The following is a 21,166-nucleotide window of genomic DNA, read 5'->3' as shown; positions in this document are numbered from 1 at the left end:
ATGCAACAGATTTTCTGTATATTATTTTTGGCCCCTACAACTTTACTGAATTAATTGATGAGCTCTAGTAGTTTTTTGGTGGTGTCTTTAGGATTTTCTATGTATAGTGTCATGTCATCTGCAAATAGTGATAGCAAATAGTGACAAAGAGTGACACCTGTTGGTGGGTGAAGCTGGTCCCAAGGCTAGAGCAGGCTCACTGGAGGGCAGGGCCAGAGTCCAGGGGATTCTGGGGCTGGTGCCTGCCCACTGGTGGGTGAAGCTGGGTCCCAGGGTCTCTGGCTGGGGGTCGCTGGGGGTCCCGGGTCTGGTGCCTGCACACTGGTTTGTGGGGCAGATCCTGTGCCCTCTGGTGGACAGGGCCATGTCCAGGGGCAGCTGTGGGCTCAGGGGATCTTAAGGCAGCCTGTCTGTTGGTGGGTGGGGCTGTGCCCATGCCCAGTTAGTTGCTTGGCATGAGGTGTCTCAGCACTTTTGCCTACAGGCAGGGATGGGTCCTGAGGCTTATAAGCTAGAGGGAGGATTTCACAATGGTGCTTACCAGCACCAGTGTCCTCATAGTAGAATCAGCTCCCCAAATGGCTGCCACCAGTGTCTGTGTCCCCAGGGTGAGCTGCAGTTGCCTCCTACCTCTCTGGGAGACTCTCCAGATCAGCAGGTAGCTCTGACCCAGGCTCCTATTACTGCTTCTGCCCTGGATCCCGGAGCAAAGAGTACAGTTTCTACTTCCCACAGCTCTCTGGGACTCTAGAGAGTAAGCCCTTCTGGTCTTCAAAGCCAAATGCTCTGGGGGCTCGTTTTCCCAGTATATGACCCACAGGCTATGGAGCCCAACATGGGGTCAGACCCCTCTCTCCTTGGGGAGAACCTCTGCAATGGTACTTATCCTCCTGTTTGTGGATTGTCCACCTGGGTTTATGGAACTTGCCTATATTGCGACTCCACCCCTCCTATCCATCTTGTTTGTTCCTTCTTCATACATTAGTTGTAGAAGATCTTTTCTGGTACATTCCAGTCTTTTCCACTGATGGTTGTTCTGAAAATAGTTGTGATTTGGTGTGCCTGTGAGAGCAGGTGAGCTCAGGGTCTTTCTACTCTTCCATTCATTCATCAATGGACACTTAGGTTGTTTCTATGTTTTGGCTGTTGTGAATAATGTTGCAATAAACATGGGAGTGCAGATATCTCTTCAAGATCCTGATTTCATTTCCTTTGTATGTATACCAGAAGTGGGATTGCTGGATCATAGGGTAGTTCTATTTTTAATTTTTTGAGGAACCTCCATACTGTTCTCCATAATGGCTGCACCAATTTATATTCCCACCAACAATGCACAAGGATGCCCTTTTCTTTCTTTCTTTCTTTCTTTTTAAAAAAATATTTATTTATGTATTTGGCTGTGCTGGGTCTTAGTTGTGGCACACAGGATCTTCATTGTGACATGCGGGATCTTTAGTTGCGGCATGCAGGATCTTTAGTTGCAACATGTGGGATCTTAGTTGTGGCATGCAGGATCTAGTTCCCTGACCAGGGATTGAACCCAGGCCCCCTGCATTGGGAGCATGGAGTCTTAACCACTGGACCACCAGGCAAGTCCCAAGGATTCCCCTTTCTCCACATCTTTGCCAACACTTATTATCATGTGATTTTTTTGATAATAGCCATTTTGACAGGTCTGAGCTGATATCTCACTGTGGTTTTGATTTGCATTTCCCTGATGATTAGCGACATTGAGAACATTTTCATATACCTGTTGGTCACTTGTATGTCTTCTCTGGAAAAATTTAATGGTATTCCATAAATCCTGTAGGCTTTCTTCATTCCTTTTTTTCTCCTCTTGACTGGATAATTTCAAAAGATTTATCTTTGAGTTTGCAGATTGTTTCTTCTGCTTAATCAAGTATGTTGTTGAAGCTCTCTATTGCATTTTTCATTTCGTTCATTATATTCTTTAGCTCCAGGATTTCTGGGTTCCTTCCTTCCTTCCTTTCTTCCTTTCTTCCTCCCTTCCTGCCTCCCTCCCTCTTTCTCTCTTTCTTTCTTCTGCGGTTCAGCAGCTCCAGTTCCAGGGAGGGCACAACAGCATAGTCTCCATGCAGTTCTGTCAGTTGAGGTCAATGTCAGTGAAGACTGTGGAGGGTCCTTGATGGTCAAGGCTGTGAGTGTCTGTGATGGAAGTAGTGGTGAGGGTTGTTGGCCTCCTAGATGGCAAAGGATGCTGGGGTCCTCTTGATCACCTTTTCACCCAGAGACTGAGGTCCTAGCTGAGGGGATTCTTCTCGGTGCTGTGTCTGGCATGAGAGCACACAGGCCTTGATGGCAGTGCTGGGTTCTGGGACAGAGATGCACATGCATTGATGGTGGTGCCAGTGTTTGGGGTGCAGGTGCTCAGAGTGACAGTGTAGTTCATGGTTCCTGAGCTTGGAGTGTGAGCACATCTGCTGTAGTGGTGCCAGTTTCAAAGGCACAGGCATGCACAGATCGCCAATGAAGCTGGGGTCCACATTCTCTTAAGGCATGCCACATCAGCTCAGGTCCTGGTGGGTGGGGTGCAGTGGTGTCTTGGTGCTTGGAGGGGCAAGGTAGAGCAGCAACATGGGCCCCAGGGATGATGGGGTCCTCAGGCTCTGAGTTGCAAGCACACCAGCAACTCAAGCCCTGAAGATGGTGGGTGCTGGGGCAGGCCTAAGCCCTGAGGGGAGGATGCAGCTCCTCCTCTGGGGGGAAGGCAGCGGCTTGGACTCTAAGCAGGTCCATCAGGTGGTGAAGGCTGCTGGTGTTCCTGGTGGTGACAAGAGGTGTTACAGTTCTCCTGTTGTCCTTTCCCCATGGGAAGAAATCCCTTAGAGGGGATCCCCTTTGGCACCAAGCTGCTTCAGACTGAGGGACAGAATGACACAAGTCAAATTTTTGATACGCTCTTCTATTTGGCCATCCTCATCTTTGTGCTCCACAGTGTTTCTGATACTTCTTCATTCTGTTCTAGATTTGTCCAAGAGCTATTTTCATTGGTATGTACACAGTGCAAATATTATTCACAATTTCAGGAGAAATGAAGACTTTTCAGACAAGCAAAACCTGATAAAATTAATTAACCAGCAGACGTGCACTATAAGTGTTAAGGAGATACACTATAAATGTAAGCGCATAGATAGGTTGAAAGTACCAGAATGGAAAAAGTATATACCACACAAACATTAACCAAAATAAAGGTGACTGAGGCACATAAATTTCAGAAAAAGCAGATATTATGGCAACAAGTACTACTTCAGAAAAAGAAGGACATTTCACAATGATAACATGGTTAATTTAACAGGAGTACATAACAATCTTAAATTTGTAAGCACCTGATTTTATTTTGCCTCATTTATTTTGAAACAACAAACCCAACAATTACAGGTAGAGCTCTTAACATAGTTCTCTCAGTAACTGTAAGAAGCAGACAAAACATCAGCAAACTTATAAGGATTTTAACAAAATGATAAAGCAACTTGACATACATGGAACAGTCCACCTAACTGCAAAGACACATTCATCTTAAGTTCCAACGAGCCATTAGCCAAGGGAAACCATATGCTGGGCATAAAGCAAGTCTCAGCACATTTCAAAGAACTGAAATCATGTAGAGTATGTTATATGACCACAGCGAAGTAAAAATACGAAATGAGCAACAGAAAACTAGAAAATATCCATATGTTTAGGAATTTAGTAAACCAGTTTTAATAATTATGAATAAAAGAAGTCACAATGGATATTAGAAAATATTTCTAATATTTTAATATAATTGATAATAAAAATGACTCATCAAAACTTCTGATATGTGGGATTTTTCCCTGCTCTTACCAGTTTTATTCAAAATTAAGGCACAGAAAAAAAGAATTAAAAGGCATAAGTGTTGGAAAGGAAAAGCTGAAACTGTCAATATTTGCAACAATTTGATTGTGTACAAGAAAATCTTATGGGACTCTATAAAATAACTGCCAGGTCTTACAGTGAATTTAGCAAGGCTGCAAGATACAAGGTCAATATACAACAATTAATTGTATGTCTTTTGTGTATATGTTCCAGCAAAACGTTATTTACAGAAACAGGTGACCAACCTGCTCACTAGTTTCTTTTTTTATTGAGATATAATTGATAGATACCACTGTGTAAGTTTAACCTTTACAGTGTATTGATTTGATACATTTATATATTGCAATATGGATCACCATCATAGTGGTAGCTATGTGCCTTTATCACATCACATAATTATCATCTTTTTGTGGTGATATGCGGTTAAAGCAGGGTGTAAAGTGAGCTGCAAGAATGATGTACTGATAGGGAATTCCCTGGCGGCGCAGTGGTTAAGAATCCACCTGCCAATGCCGGGGACACGGGTTTGAGCCCTGGTCCAGGAAGACCCCACGTGCCGCGGAGCAACTAAGCCCATGCGCCACAACTACTGAAGCCCGCGCACCTGGAGCCCGTGCTCTGCAGCAAGAGAAGCCACCGCAATGAGAACCCCGCACACCGCAACGAAGAGTAGTCCCCATTCGCCGCAACTAGAGAAAGCCCGCACGCAGCAACGGAAGACCCAATGCAGCCGAAAATAAATAAATTTTTAAAAATAAATAAATAAAAATTTTAAAAAAAGAATGATGCACTGACACATACCACAACGTGGATGACTCTGGCTGAGTGACAATTATGCCAAGTGAAATAAGCCAGACACAAAAGGACAAATAAAAGGGATCAGACTTTTCCCTCAAGACACATAAAGCAGAGTTTTAATTTGTCTTTAGAATTTAAGTGATCACCAAAGTAGTTTAAAAGCTTCTCAAAATATTGATATTTTAAATATCTTTCTCTGCCTACACACAGACACACACACAGACAGACACACACACATACACACACTTTCTTTCTTTGGTTTCGACAATTACAACCATATTATGCATACTGTTTTATAATATTTTTGCAGGTATTTAATTCATTCATTCATCGAAAAAACGTTTATTAAGCGTCTACTATAGGCCAGGCACTGTAAACATTCGGGATTCAGTGATGAGCAAGATAACAAGGTCCCTGTCCTTAGAGACCTTACAACTTAGCTGGAAAACAGATAACAAAGACATAAACACGAATAAACAAGATACTTTCAGAGGTGTTACTGGAGTTTTGTCAGGTTCTTCACTCACTTCTTACAAAACTGCATTTCTTGAAGTAAGATAAATTTCTGGGTATGAAGGTGAATCTATATTTTTATATGCTGAGATTGGTTTTTATTCCCAAGAAATTTCCCCATGAGAATTTATCTCCAGAAAAGCCATAAGTGTAAGAGAATAACTACAGTGTGTAGGTAGTTTTATGTGCTTCCCTCTGCAGATGATGGGGGTGGGAGGGACAAGGAGCCCTTGTTACTCAGCTGCAACAGTGTGTGTTAGATTTAGGCCGGGCCTCTGTTCCTCCTGTACACTGGGCTGGTGCTCTCAAAAGCAATGAGATATCATCTCACACCAGTCAGAATGGCCATCATCAAAAAATCTAGAAACAATAAATGCTGGAGAGGGTGTGGAGAAAAGGGAACACTCTTGCACTGCTGGTGGGAATGTGAATCGGTACAGCCACTATGGAGAACAGTATGGAGGTTCCTTAAAAAACTACAAATAGAACTACCATATGACCCAGCAATCCCACTACTGGGCATATACCCTGAGAAAACCAAAATCGAAAAAGAGTCATGTACCAAAATGTTCATTGCAGCTCTATTTACAATAGCCAGGAGATGGAAACAACCTAAGTGTCCATCATTGGGTGAATGGATAAAGAAGATGTGGCACATATATACAATGGAATATTACTCAGCCATAAAAAGAAACGAAATTGAGCTATTTGTAATGAGGTGGATAGACCTAGAGTCTGTCATACAGAGTGAAGTAAGTCAGAAAGAGAGAGACAAATACCGTATGCTAACACATATATATGGAATTTAAGAAAAAAATGTCATGAAGAACCTAGGAGTAAGACAGGAATAAAGACACAGACCTACTAGAGAATGGACTTGAGGATATGGGGAGGGGGAAGGGTGAGCTGTGACAAAGCGAGAGAGAGGCATGGACATATATACACTACCAAACGGAAAATAGATGGCTAGTGGGAAGCAGCTGCATAGCACAGGGAGATAGCTCAGTGCTTTGTGACCACCTAGAGGGGTGGGATAAGGAGGGTGGGAGGGAGGGAGACGCAAGAGGGAAGAGATATGGGAACATATGTATATGTATAACTGATTCACTTTGTTATAAAGCAGAAACTAACACACCATTGTAAAGCAATTATACCCCAATAAAGATGTTACAAAAAAAAAAAAAGCCTTGCGGTAGTTATGGAGGGAGAGAGAGGGCGAGAAGCTGACAGCCACATTCGTCCAGAAGGCTGCACAGTGGTTTGATGTTATGTGTGCAAAAGGAGATAATGATGTACTTCCCAGCAATACCAATGTTCACAAGGCACACGGAAACACGTTTAGTCCCTGCGTGTTAACTGCATGTATAAATGTATATTCACCACTACAGTTTAGTAAACACACTTAAACTTTTGGCTGATGGCAAGTAAAAGCACTTTTTAGAACAAAGACTTTTAACTTAAATACTTGATGTGGTGTTGTCTTTAAAATGCCTTGTAATTACCAAAATCACTTGAACCATTTAGTATCTACCCAAATGTAAGCTAGTGGGCAAAAGAACATGTGAATGGCTAGTGAAGCAAACACCACTGTTAGTAAAAGAATAATATAAATAACTAACCTGGGTTTTCCATTGACATGAAGACAGTTTCTCCTGAGAAGGGGAATAGGGTAAGTGTGTCTTCATAGACCATTTTGTGTTTGAAGGTATATCCAGAGAAAAAGACAGACAGGAAGTCAGTCTGTGCTCCAACACTTAGAATGTACCAGTATGCCACCTCATGCAAACAAACCGACAGTTGCAAGCTATCAAAAACATAGCCATTGATGCCTGTAAAGAGAATGGAGAATAAAAGATTTTAGCAGTACCTGCATGTATTACTTTGGACTGTCATGATCTGATTAGAAATGATTATATGTTATGCCCGTTACCTTATTCCCAAGAAGAGATAACATTATACCTTTCAAAAAAGTAAATTGTTAATACTTGATCAGCTAGGTTCCAATGTCAACGTGTGGAGAGTCACAGACCATCACAGTACTGATGGATTTAGATGCTGTATGGTGGGCGGCAGGCTGATGAGCAGCAGGACGTTTGCATGCTCTCAGAGTATCTCCCTATACACTGCTTATTAGCTGCAAGGAGAAAAATAATAACTACACGGAGGAAAAAACCAGAAAAAAACTCTTGATCTGGTGATCAAAATTAGTATCTGCTAGTGTTCCAAATTCAAGGAAACAGGTATCAAAGAAGCAGGACAACTAGATCCATAACTAGACCCTGAAACAGAGAGAGGAAATGCTACAAAATATAGCACTGATGGATACAACTGATGAATATTGGCTACCAATTAGGTAAGGTTATTGTATAAATGTGTTAGATAATGTATTCTATGACTGTTAAATTTTCTGGATTTCATAACTGCACTTTGGTTATATAAGCAAATATCTTTATTCATAGGAAATACACAATGAAGTATTAAGAGATAAAGGGGCACGATATCTACAAGCTATTCTCAAGTTGAAAATAAGTAATAAAAAGTATATATAGAAGAAAGAGAGAATGATAAAGCAAAAATAGCAAAATCTTAAAAATGAGTGAATCTGGATAAAAGGTATATATATATATACCCATTAAGGGTATATATATATATACCTATATATCTATATATATATACCTATTCTTGCAGCATTTCTGAAAGTTTGAAATTATTTCTAAATAAAAAGTAAGTAAAAGTAACACAGATTTCAATTTATAAACAGAATTGTTTCTGAAAGCCTCTTCCATACATCTATCTGTCCATCCATTCAATAAACATTTGTTTACCTGCAAGGTGGAGGCCCACAAATCCACTAAGCAATGCTCAGACACTAGCTTAGTGCAACTAATTGAGAAGCAAAGTTTCTTGCCCTACAAAGTGTTAAAAGATATTTTAAAGTTATTGTAATTAAAAGCATGGTCTGAATGCAGTATAGATGATTATGTCAATCAGAATACAGAGTCCAGAAACAGACACAGATATAAATGGAAATTTAATACATGACAAAGAGAGCAACCCAAAACAGTAGCAGAAAGAATGAACTATTTGGTAAACGCTGGTGGAAAATATGACTATTCATATGGGACAAAAGACCCTGAATAGCCAAAGCAATCCTGAGAAAGAATAACAAAGCTGGAGGCCTCACACTTCCTGATTTCAAACTACACTACCTTTGTAGTGATCAAAATAGTATGGCACTCGCATAAAAACAGACACATAAATCAATGGAAAAGAATCAAGAGCCCAGAAGGAAACTCTCACATATATGGCCAACTGATAAATGACAAGAGAGCCAAGAATACTCAATGGGGAAAGGATAGTCTCTTCAATAAATGGTTCTGGGAAAACTGAATAGCCACATGCTGAAGAATGAATTTGGACCTTTACATTACATGATACACAAAAATTAACTTGAAATGGATTAAAGACAAGCATAAGACCTGAAATTGTAAAACTCCTAGAAAACATAGGGAAACTTGTCTTTGCAATGATTTTTTGGATGTGACACCTGAAGCACAAGCAACAAAAGTAAAAATTAATAAGTGGGACTACATCAAACTAAAAATCTTCTGCACAGCAAAAGAAACGATCAACAGAATGAAAAGGCAACCACCTATGGAATGGGAGAAGATATTTGCAAAGCATGTATCTGATAAGGGATTAATGTCCAAAATATATAAAGAACTCATACAACTTAATAACAAAACAAACAAACAAGCAAAAACAATTTGATTTTAAAAATGGGCAGGGGAACTGAATAGACATTTTCCCAAAGAAGACATACAAATGGTCAACTGGTACATGAAAAGATGCTCAACAGCACTAATCATCAGGGAAATGTAATCCTCAGTGAAATAAGTCAGAGAAAGAGAAATACTGTATGATTCCACTTATATGTGGAATCTAAAAAATATGAACTCATAGAAACAGAGAGTAGAATCGTGGTTACGAGGGGCTGGGGTGTGTGTGTGGGAAATGGACAGATGTTGGTCAAAGGATACACACTTCCAGCTATGTAAGGGGAATAAGTTCTGGGGATCAGCATGGTGATTTTGTTAATAATACTGTATTATATACTTGAAACTTGCTAAGAGAGTAGATATGAAATGTTCTCACCACAAAAAAGAAATGGTAATTATGTGATCTGGTGGAGGTGTTAGCTAACACTATGTGTTATACACCTTAAACTTTTATACAATTTTATATGACAATTTTATATTAATAATGCTGGAAACAAAACAAAACAAACAACAACAGTCTGTGTATAAAGGGTAAAATTTCAAAGGTATTACCCCCGCAATGGGAAAAGACGTGTGCATAACTCCCAAAATAGTAAAGAAAAATCGGAATTTAAAAACACTTAATTGATCAAAAAATAAAGGAGAAAATACTAAAAATTTAGAAAAAAAGGAAACACAAATTACTATAAATAAATCCCATGTAGATAGGATAAACTCCCCATTTAAGAGGGAGATGGTCTAGGACTTCCCTGGTGGTCCAGTGGTTAAGACTCTGTGCTTCCACTGCAGTGGGCACAGGTTCAATCCCTGTTCAGGGGAACTAAGATCCTGCATGCCAGGCGGTGCAGCCAAAAGAAAGAGGAGAGAGAGAGAGAGTGAGAGAGAGAGTGAGAGAGAGAGAGAGAGCGAGAGAGTGAGAGAGATGGTCTAATGGGATCTCGTCCTCAGCACAGATTCTCCCAGGGTCTCCGCACAGATTTGCTCTGGCCATTGGCTCCTCCTGACTGGCAGAGTCATCCTTGGGGGGTTTCTCCTCTATTCATATGGCTTTCCTTCCTGGGGCTGCTTGGCAGAGAGTCCCTGGCTCAAGGCTCAGGGGTTTGGAGCTGGCTCCAGGTTCTCTGATTATTTCCAAGTTTTAGCAATTATGGATAGAGCTGCTGTGTACATTCATGGACAGGTTTTTGTGTGAACCTAAGTTTTTATTTCTCTAGGGTAAATACCCAGGAGTGGGATTGCTGGATCATATGGTAGTTCTATGTTTAATTTTTGAGGAACCTCCATACTGTTTTCCATAATGGCTGTGCCAACTTACATAGCCACTTGTAAGTACAAGGGTTCCCATTCCGCACATCCTTGCAACACTTGTAATCTTTTGTGATTTTGATAACAGGCATTCTAACAGGTGTGAGGTGATATTTCATTGTGGTTTTGATTTGCATTTGCCAAACTGTCTTCCAGAGTGACTAAACCATTGTACACGCCCACCAGCAATGCATGAGGGCTCCTGTTGCTCTGCACAGCATATTTAATATTGTCCGTTTTGTTTTATTTTAGCTGTTAAAATAGACATGTGGCAGTATCTCACTATGGCTTTAATATGCATTTCCTTAATGGCCAATGATCGAGTATTTTTTCATACGCTTATGTGCCTTCCATATATCTTCTCTGGTAATGTGTCTGTTCAAATCTTTTGCACATTATTAGGCATCTGTTTGTCTTCTTACTGCTGAGTCTGAGAGTTTACATATGGATATGTGATTTGCAAATATTTTCTACCAATCTGTGGCTTGTCGTTTCATTCTCTTTAACAATATCCTGTGTAGAGCAAAAGTTTTTCATTTGATGAAATCCAATTTATCAAGTTTTTCCTTCTATTAATTTTGATTTTGGTGTCATTTATCAGAACCCTTTGCCTAACTCCAGGTCATGAAAATTTCCTTCTATGTTTTCTTTGAAACTTTTTGTCGTTTTACATTATACATTTATATTTTTAAATATAAATTTATTTCTTTCTTTATTTATGGCTGCGTTGGGTCTCCGTTGCTGCGCGCGGGCTTTTTCTAGTTGCGGCGAATGGGGCCTACTCTTCGCTGTGGTGCGTGGGCTTCTCATTGCAGTGGCTTCTCGTTGCGGAGCACGGGCTCTAGGCGCGCGGGCTTCAGTAGTTGTGGCACTCGGGCTCAGTAGTTGTGGCGTGCAGGCTCTAGAGCGCAGGCTCAGTAGTTGTGGCGCACGGGCTTAGTTGCTCCGTGGCATGTGGGATCTTCCCGGATCAGGGCTCAAACCCATGTCCCCTGCATTGGCAGGCGGATTCTTAACCACTGCGCCACCAGGGAAGCCCTTACGTTATACATTTAGATCTATGATCCATTTTAAGTTAATCTTTAAGTGTGAGATTTAGGTTGAGGTTCATCTTTTTGTATATGGGTGACTAATTGTTCCAACACTATCTGTTGAAAAGACTATTCTTTCTCCATTGAATTGCATTTCCATCTTCATCAAAAATCAATTAGTCATATATGTGTGGGTCTATTTCTGCACTATATATTCTATGTCATTCATCGTTGTCAATACAATGCTACCTTGGTTACTGTAGCTTTATAGTAAGTCTTAAAATCAGGTAATATGAGTCCTCCAATTCCATTTTTCTTTTTCAAAATTGTTTTGGCTATCCTAATGCCTTTGGCTTTCCATATAAATTTTACAATATACTTTTCCCTACCAACAAAAAAAATCCTCCTGGGATTTTAATAGGAATTGCATTATATCTATAGATCAATTTGGGAATAGCTGACATCTTCACTCTATTGAGTCTTCCAATCCATGAATGTTGCATGTCTCTCCACTTATTTAGGTCTTTTAAAATTCCTTTCATCAGTGTTTTCTAATTTTCAGTGTACAGATCCTACATGTTTTGTTAGATTTAGGCCTAAGTATTTCATTTTTTGAGCTATTATAAATGGTATTATTTTTGTAATTTAAGTTTCCAATAGTTGGCTATTGTTACATAGAGATATGACTGACTTTGGTATGTCAACTTTGTATTCTGCAATCAGACTAAACTCACTTATTAGTTCTAGGAGCTTTTTTGTGGTGATCTTGAGATTTTCTATGTAGATAATCATGTCATATTCAGTTTTAGTTCTTTACTTCCAATCTGCATGCTTTTAAATCTTTCTAGTTTCCTTCCCCAATTTACCTGCTGCCAACTACTTTTCAGGGTTCTCAGATAGCTGCTCCATGCATTTTGTATGGAACAATCCTTAACTATCATTCAGTAGGATAGACAGGGTGATTCCATCTTAAACAGAACCAGAACTGCAAAACGCATATGTTTTTAATTTTGACGGTTTCAATCAGATTGGTTTCAAAAAGACTGTGCTAGCTATCCACTAGCATTGTATGCTAATACTCTTTTACTCACAAGCCCACTAGTAATAATTATATTATAATTTTGCCAGTCTGACAGGTATTAATTGTTATCGCAATGGTATTCTATTTTGCATTTCTCTGTAGTGAGACTGACGTTTTTTATCAAATTTTTGACCATTCTGACTTGTGTGTGTATATAAACACATACACATATGTGCTCCCACCCAAATTCATATGTTGAAGGTTCTAACCCCTAGTACCTCAGAATGTGACTGCATTCAGAGATAGGGTCTTTAGACAGGTAATTCTTTAAAATGAGGTCATTAGGGTGGCCCTAACCCTATATGATTCGTGTCCTTATAAGAGGAAATTTGTACACAGACATGTGCACACACGAAGGAAAGACCACCTATAAGCCAAGGAGAGGGACCTCAGAAGAAACCAATCCTGTTGACACCTTGATCTCGGACTTCTGGCCTCTAGACTTACGAGGAAATAAATGTCTACTGTTGAAGCCACCCAGTCTCTGGGACTCTGTTATGGCAAGCCTAGCAGACTAATACAACATATATGTTTTTGTTTTATTTTTGGTTTTTTTTTTGCGGTGTGTGGGCCTCTCACTGCTGTGGCCTCTCCCGTTGCGGAGCACAGGCTCCACACGCGCAGGCTCAGCGGCCATGGCTCACGGGCCCAGCCGCTCCGCGGCGTGTGGGATCTTCCCGGATTGGGGCACGAACCCGTATCCCCTGCATCGGCAGGCGGACTCTCAACCACTGCGCCACCAGGGAAGCCCCATATATGTGTTTATATATTATTATATAATCATAGAAAAATATGTTTTAACATGGGCTACTGGACACAAAATGATTAGTGGAAACGTATAATATGGAAGGAGGAGAGAAGATAAGAGGGAAGGGGAAGCCAAATAAATATCAAAAAGATCATGTTGTACACTTTAAATATGTACAATTTTTATTTGTCAATTATACCTCAATAAAGCTGCAAAAAAAAGATGTTGGGTTTTTTTAAATGTATAATGTCGTGATTAATTTGACTGTTAAATTGTTATAGCTGGCAAGCTTTTTACATATGTAGAATTGCATTCCCTTTGTATTTCATGTGTAATTTACTGATTGAGCACATTTCATATTAAGGATGGCTTATGTATGTTTGGGTAAATGAAAACTGTGTGTCTGATTTATCCTTTAAAAATAAACTTCACTGAATATTTGATGCCTTCTAAAAGAAAATATATGCATTATATGATCATATTTATGCATTTATATAAAATTGCATATGTTCATATGTAATAATGTTTAAGGAAATATGACTCTCATGTGGCACATAAATTAACTGCCCATCAATTTGGTGTCTTCAGTTTCCCTTTATCCATTACCCACTGGACTCAAGTGCTGCTTTACTTACTGTGCATGATGTTGGAGACTTGGAACTCTGGATCCTGGGGCTGCACTCCATCTGCATTGGGGAGGAAGCGCTGAATATTCTCTGTGAGGTACCAGCTTTGATTCTCATCAAATACAGAAAACAGGATGACATTTCTCTTGTCTGACATCATCTATTAATTACATGGAATGAAAGGAAGAAAGAAATGCTACTAGTATTGTCAGGTAGAAATTAGCAGTCTATGATGGAAGTGATGGCATGCATATGATGTATCTACAATCCTCTGGTTCAATGCCATTTCTCCCTAGGGTCACTATTATGGCATGTCCCAGGGCCTGGGAGCAGTGAGTATATGTTTAGAGCAAATGTGTCCTCAGAGCAAGAGGGTAACAGGACCCATTAAACTTAGTTTCTTCTGGACCCAAGGCTATATGCTGGCTGATTGTTTTGGTAGAGTCTGTAGCCTCATTCTCTCCATGTTTAGATTAGAGAATTTTCACTCTTTAAAGACCCAAGTGATTATTCAATGTCTTTCTTAAACAATTTAGTCAAATCAAGTAAGGTGAATGCCTTCCCTAAACTTTCATCTAGCAAATGCCCTTCCACAAGACTACCAATCTGTGAAAAACTAAAAATACAAAATAGAAGTAAAATAACAAAGCTAAGATGAACCATAAAATGTTTACTAACACTAACACTTTTAGGTTTTATGTTTACAAAGTTGAAAGTTTTTTGGGGGGGAGGAGCTGTTTGTATATGAACCGAAGTTATGAGTTAGTCACTTGCTAATTGAATCCGCTAAAAATTAATGTATAAACGTCACTAATATGTATAAATTTCATCTTGTGTAAACTATTACTACAGAAATTAAAATGCTGAGGGGAGGAGATTGGAGAATATAGGTACATTTCAGTCCTCTTCCAAAAACTGATGGAAAACTATAATTAGGAAAAATTAGGAAAGATACTTGGCCAAACTGATGCCTCTCTGGGTTTGTGTGCCACGTGTTTTACCTGCATTAAAGTTCATAAAATGTTTTCAGACTAGTAGGAATCCTATATATCATAAATAACCAAATGGACATGTAGTCAAGCCTCAGCAATATGGCAATGAGTTATTTTGCAGCCAAGCAATGAGTTTTTGTGAAGAATCAAGCTTTTTAAATTCAGAGTATTTAATTTTTTCTAAAATGGCAGAAGTGGTCCAAATTCTAACCATATTCTGAAATATTTTACATATTGCCTTGAATTTTGCTCAACAAATATTTACTGAACTCCTACTAAAATACCGCACACTATGCTAGATGCTGCACATGTGTTCATTTTGAGGTGTCTTTGAATCTCCCACAGTGAGACGTCCAGGGGTGACGTCTAAGCTATCGTATACATTTGTGGGTCATCTGAAAATAGGTGGTAATTGATCATGTAAAAATGGGCAAGATCACTTACAGAGAGAGGAATTTTAGACTGAGAATGAGTATTATAGAAATAATCTAGGGCCCAGGCTCTCCTATCCATCCAGCAGGCAAGTTTATTACACCAAAGTCAAATTCAATAAAAGCAGTGAGAAACCCAGCTCATTTCTTTTTTTGCTCAATAGTGCAGACTACTATATTTTCTGCAGGCTCTAGGTGGATGTACACTGAGAGAATATAGGAAATACTATCTGCAAGTTCATGTGCGTCATCATTCCATTTTAGCTTCAGACCCAGCACTTGGAAAGAGATGAGCTCACCTGGTTTCCTCTTTGATCTACAGATTCTTTGTAGCAGATGAGGAGAGGGCCAATGAGTCCTGAAGCTACATCTCTCTCTAGATTAACGAAGCTTGAGTAATATCGGGTCAGGCACCGAGGATCTGATTTAGTTGGCCCATCTTCTACAGTCACTGTCCATTTATATTTGAATATCTGTCCTGGCAGAATGGGCATATCTTTCAAATGTTTCACACCTACCCACACCCAAACCCCAAAATAGCTTGATTAGAAGTATAACAAGGCACACATTGGTAATCGTGTCGTTATTACAATGGCTCTACAAATGTATATGTACATATAAATTTTCTCAATAAGTGAAAACTAAATTTGCACCTCTTATAAGTTTAAGATTCACACAACTTTTTACAACAAAAATAGGTTCAGGAGGGCTTCCCTGGTGGCGCAGTGGTTGAGAGTCCGCCTGCCGATGCAGGGGACACAGGTTCGTGCCCCGGTCCGGGAATATCCCACATGCCGCGGAGCGGCTGGGCCCGTGAGCCGTGGCCGCTGGGCCTGCACGTCCGGAGCCTGTGCTCCGCAACGGGAGAGGCCACAGCAGTGAGAGGCCCGCGTACCACAAAAAAAAAAAAAAAAAAAAAAAGGGTTCAGGAGATTTCTGCTAGCATGTTAATTTGAGTTGAAATGAGCAGGTCTACCCACTAATAGAAATAATAGATAATAATATTTTTAAACATTTTTTTAAACATTTTAAATACATAACTGAAAATGTATAAAGAAGAAAAAAAAAACCCAAGTGCCAAAAAGAAAGACACAACAAAGCCAGAGTGGCCTGAATAGATGCTGAAAGACTGCACACTGAAGTTTTAACTCACATGTGGTATCAAGACTTGTGGTATCTGGCCTCTGTGAGGAATGGAAGCAAGAATTAAAATCTGCCCTTGGGCTAAAGGGTCCTCAGGACAAGAACTGTCTGATTTTAGTAATTAAAACTCACTTTTGCGTATGTTTAATACCTAAAGATCCAGTCTATATCCATTCCCTAACCATAGGTCAGGGTTAACGTAATAGGGAGTGAGGGTAGATGGGTATTAGAGGAAAGGGCAAATAGAGTTTTGCTTAGTAGGTCCTGCTGTGTGAGCGCTCTCTCTCTGACTACACTGTTTGGTCACCAATGCTTTCTGTGTGGCAGGTGCTGAGATGCTGGTCTTTTCCTAGGGTACATGTATGGTTTCCTTGGAGTAACCTTCGGGACCTCAGCACCGTATACATGAGAGATGCTTACTTCAGTTATCCTTCCGCAGCCCTCCTCCCTCCCCAGCTCTTCTTATGTCTAGTGATGTATGCAAGAGCCTGTTATTTCTGGCATCCCTCACCCTGTCAGGCTGCCTTCTTAGGCAGGGTATCTTCAAAAGAGAGCAAGCCAGCTACTTGCAACAGTATCTACTTTTTACGGAGAAAACTCATGCATCCTAGCCAGGTCAAACAGCAGAAGGGCAGACTGCTCCACTCTTACCCTCTCTTCTTATCTGCTAGTTATAAGCAGTAAAGCCTTCAGAGTTTTCCACATAAAAAGCAAGTTACCAGGAATTGTATTTGCGTATGCCTCCAAATTTCAGGGTACACATTCAATATCTCCCCAGAATTCTGTTACATTGCCCTTCTCCCATAAAGGAACTGCAAGTCAATTTAGCATTAGAACTTTCATCAGCAACAATGAGTATCAGAAAACAGTGGATTGAAAATTATTTATAACCAGCCTATCTATACATCATATAATACTGAAGGACTCATAAAGCTTTCCCCCTATACACTAAATGTATTCAGAAGTATATTGAAGGTATACTTCCAGAAAAACAAAAGAAATCAAAACCCAGAAATGTACAAGATAGGAGCAGTAATGGCACTAGCCTACAAGTCCAAATAAAACAATCCGAAGATGGCAGCCTTGCAGCAGGCCTAGAAAGCATATAATCCAAATTAGAATAGTCAGCTGGTGAACTACGAGAACATCTGTAGAAGAAAAAAGGATCAGATACCAGTAAACAGCACGATTAAGAAGCTGGAAGACCTAAGGGATATGCTGAAAAGGCATACATTTCTTCTCCTGATAAAAGAAAAGAAAGTCGGGGCTTCCCTGGTGGCACAGTGGTTAGGAGTCCACCTGCCAATGTGGGAGACACAGGTTCGAGCCCTGGTCCGGGAAGATCCCACATGCCGCGGAGCAGCTAAGCCTGTGCACCGCAGCTGCTGGGCCTGCGCTCTAGAGCCCACGAGCCACAACTACTGAAGCCTGTGCGCCTAGAGCCCATGCTCCGCAACAAGAGAAGACACTGCAATGAGAAGTGGCCCCCGCTCACCACAACTAGAGGGGGCCCGCGTGCAGCAACAAAGACCCAACGCAGCCAAAAATAAAATAAATGTATTTGAAAAAAAACACTGCAACAAAATATTTAAAAAAAAGAAAAAAAAGTCTTTTTTCAGGAATACAAACACAAAAATTCCAAGATCAGCATGGTCCTAATATAAAGCAAACTAAAATTTACCATGATTTTGAACTACTGGTAGAGAATAAAGAAGGATAATCCATTTGACCTTAACAGTAAAATCATTGGAACTGTAGACAAAAGAATAATCATAGCATATCACCTAGTCCTGCAGTAAACTCATATACTTATAATAAGAAACATACTAAAATAATATAAATGCTGGCTTTTTGACTTTGAAAGTTTAGAATAAATATATAGAAAAAGCAAGGAGTTATTTGAAATTACAGTGCAAAATGTAAATGTTATCAACTTTAGTTTTATAAAAGTAAAGGTATAGCTGGCAGCAGTGGGGGAATGGAGGAGAAGAAGTGGGAAACTGTTGTTAGTACCTTAATGTATACAAAACGTAGGTATTTAGCATGTTTTTTTCAATTCTAATGATAGCCAGTTGAGGAACTAAAAGCACTGATGAAAGTCTAAAACAAATGGAATGGAAGAAGCACAATGCTAAATCCTCATTTAACACAAAATAAACCTATAATGTCTAAAGCTGAAAAACAAAGGAGTAGCATATAAATGATTTTTTAGAGCTATAGAGATAACTACCAAAAATCTAAAACAGAAATGCTTAAAAATGGATGCCTCTAGGGAGTGGAACTTACAGCCTTTCAATATTTTAAGCATGTATTATTTTGATAAAATAAATGTTCATCCCCAAGTAAAATTAAAGCAACAATGAAATACCACTTTTCACCCACCAGATTAGCAGGATTTTAAAAGACTATTATCTTCTAGCTATCAAGGATGTGGGAAATTATATTTTCATACATGACTAGTAGAAGTGCAACTTATTACTTCATTTGGGGACAAAGGCCTGGCTATTAAAAACAAAAATACAAATATTGTGACTCACAGGAAGATCAGTGAACCCCAAGTAGGATAGATATGAAGAAAATCACAGCCAGAGAAAAATGGCATACAGGGGAAGAATGACGGAATAGAATTTAGCTATTATAAAGGCAAGAAGATAGTAAAACAATATTTTGAATGTGCTAAAAGGAAAAAGAAACCCTCTCAACCCAGAATTCTATGTCCAGCAAAATTATCCTTCAAAAGCGAAGGCAAAATAAAGACATATTTTCAAATAAAATAAAACTGAAGAGAATAAGGATGGTGGGGTGATAAATGTGCGTGGTTTTAGTTGTTATTGCGGCTGTGCCCTCATCTGTACCTACAGGTAAGGAAGACCTATAAAATTGAGGTAACACTTACCTTTTGGAAATCTCCCTGGGTGCAAAGGACTGACATCAGTGATTCCATGAGGGTAGATGTTATATGGTCGGCTTGCTTTATTCTTAAATATAATCTGAAAGTATAAATGAGGTATAAGATTAGGTACAAGACAATTAGGATCAACAAGAAAAGTGTGGCCTACCTCCAGAAAACAAAAGCTGCCTTGTATCTATAGTATGGGGCTTTGAGCCTAGATAAAGCTCAAAATGTTTGTTCTTTTCATAAAATTGCTCAGACAGCTACTTAGGTTTCTCACTAAAGGTTCCTTTCCATTTATTTAAAATTATTTTAATCACTTCAGGAAGAATTCCTTGCACCTTCTGACATTAGTAATTGAAATTTGGATGTCTGCTGAGGGTACTGCTTCCCCTCAGCCTTTCCCACCATTTGGGCCCTGAATTCCCCAACAGCGGAAGGGAAAACTGGTTCAAGTGATAAAATCTTCACCGGATGCGCAGGCATGACCAGAAGGACTGCTGATTAACAGCATTAAGCAAGGGTGGCAGTTGGAATTGTCTGATTGCACGAGCTTTAAAAGAGAAGTAGGATAGAAGAGTGATAACATGGAAGCAGCATTAAGAACTCTGAACATATCAGCTGGGCTCTATGCCTGAGGTTCTATGATATGAAGATAAAAAACCAACTTCTGGGCTTCCCTGGTGCTGCAGTGGATATTTATGTTATACTTTATTTATTTTATTGCTCATATTCTTCCAGCTTGGCTGTTAGAAGCTCCTATATTTCTTTAACATTGTCCCATCCTTTTATTTTTTGAGCACTTTCTTACTTTTTGGAACCACAAGATTCTCCAGGCTCATCTTATGTTTTCCCTGGCCCAGCCCTAGAATCATCCATTCTCCAAATGGCCTTGGTTCCTTTCATCAGAGAATGGTATTAGAAACCAAGATCTGGGTGTGCTCATTGCTACTGGGATGTCATTGCTTCTAGATCCTCTCAGTGGACAGCGCTAGGAAACATACTAACCTAAACATACACACACATATGTAATTATTTCTGTATGCATCCATCTGTATCTATATTTGGCGAACATGAACTCATAGTAATGTCTCCAACTGTAATCCAGTATCACATGATTTATTCTAGCCTTTCCTTTTTGTTTATTTATAATTACCCTCTTCAACAATGACAAATATAGCTCCCACTGTCATTCATTTACTTAATCTTCAAATAATAACAGTTTTGTTTATTCATTTCCAATCTTAAAACTTTTTTTCTCCTAAGAATACTGGCTAGGATTTCTAGTAAAATATTAAATAGAGGTTGTGATACTTGTTACTGTTTCTTGTCCTGATCTGATCTTAAACAGAAGGATTTCTCAGTTTCACCACCAAGTATGATTGGTGCCTATAGATTTTCTTCAGATATTTATCAGGATAAGGATGTCCCTTGTGATCTCAATTTCCTATGACTTTTTATTATGGATGGATGTTGAACTTTGATAAATATTTGTATGAAACTATTGAGATTTTCAAATTATATTTTACCCTTTTATGTGTTAATATGATGGATTACCATATTTGATTTTCTAATGTTAAATTCATCTAGTACTCCTCCGATAAATCAACCAGGTCATAATGTATTATCTTTTTAATATATTGCTCCATTGGGTTTATTAATTTTTGTTTAGGATTTTTTGAATCCATGTTTATAATGCAATTGGTCTGTAATTTCAATTTTCCTTTCTCATACTGTCCTGCTCAGGTTTACAACTGAGGCTATGCTAGCCTAATAAAGAACTGGTGGGTCTTTACTTTTTTCTTATACTCTACATTTAAAATTTTAATATAAAATTATATATTCCTTGCATATTGGTATAAATTGCCAATAAAATGGTAATTCTTGCTAGGTTGATAGCGGTTTTCCTTCAACACATTAAAGACATAATTTCATTGTCTTCTGGCTTCCTTTGTTGCTTCTGAGAAGCAA

The 21,166-nt window shown here is 39.2% G+C and overlaps 1 protein-coding gene across 2 annotated transcripts in view; it reads right to left on the bottom strand.

Moving 5' to 3' along the window:
• Window positions 1-21,166, bottom strand: part of F8 (coagulation factor VIII) — a 120,522-nt gene that overhangs the window by 61,144 nt on the left and 38,212 nt on the right. For both annotated transcript variants that reach the window (XM_060002873.1, XM_060002874.1), the window contains 4 exons: window positions 19,199-19,292; window positions 15,459-15,673; window positions 13,746-13,896; window positions 6,786-6,995 (listed from right to left, as the gene is read on the bottom strand). In XM_060002873.1, the coding sequence (XP_059858856.1) occupies window positions 6,786-6,995; window positions 13,746-13,896; window positions 15,459-15,673; window positions 19,199-19,292 (670 nt within the window). The remainder of the gene's footprint in view (window positions 1-6,785; window positions 6,996-13,745; window positions 13,897-15,458; window positions 15,674-19,198; window positions 19,293-21,166) is intronic.

Source organism: Delphinus delphis, chromosome X, assembly GCF_949987515.2.
Source record: "Delphinus delphis chromosome X, mDelDel1.2, whole genome shotgun sequence".
Classification (NCBI taxonomy): domain Eukaryota; kingdom Metazoa; phylum Chordata; class Mammalia; order Artiodactyla; family Delphinidae; genus Delphinus; species Delphinus delphis.
Note: the sequence above shows the minus strand (reverse complement) of the source record. Positions and strands in the feature narration are given on the sequence as shown.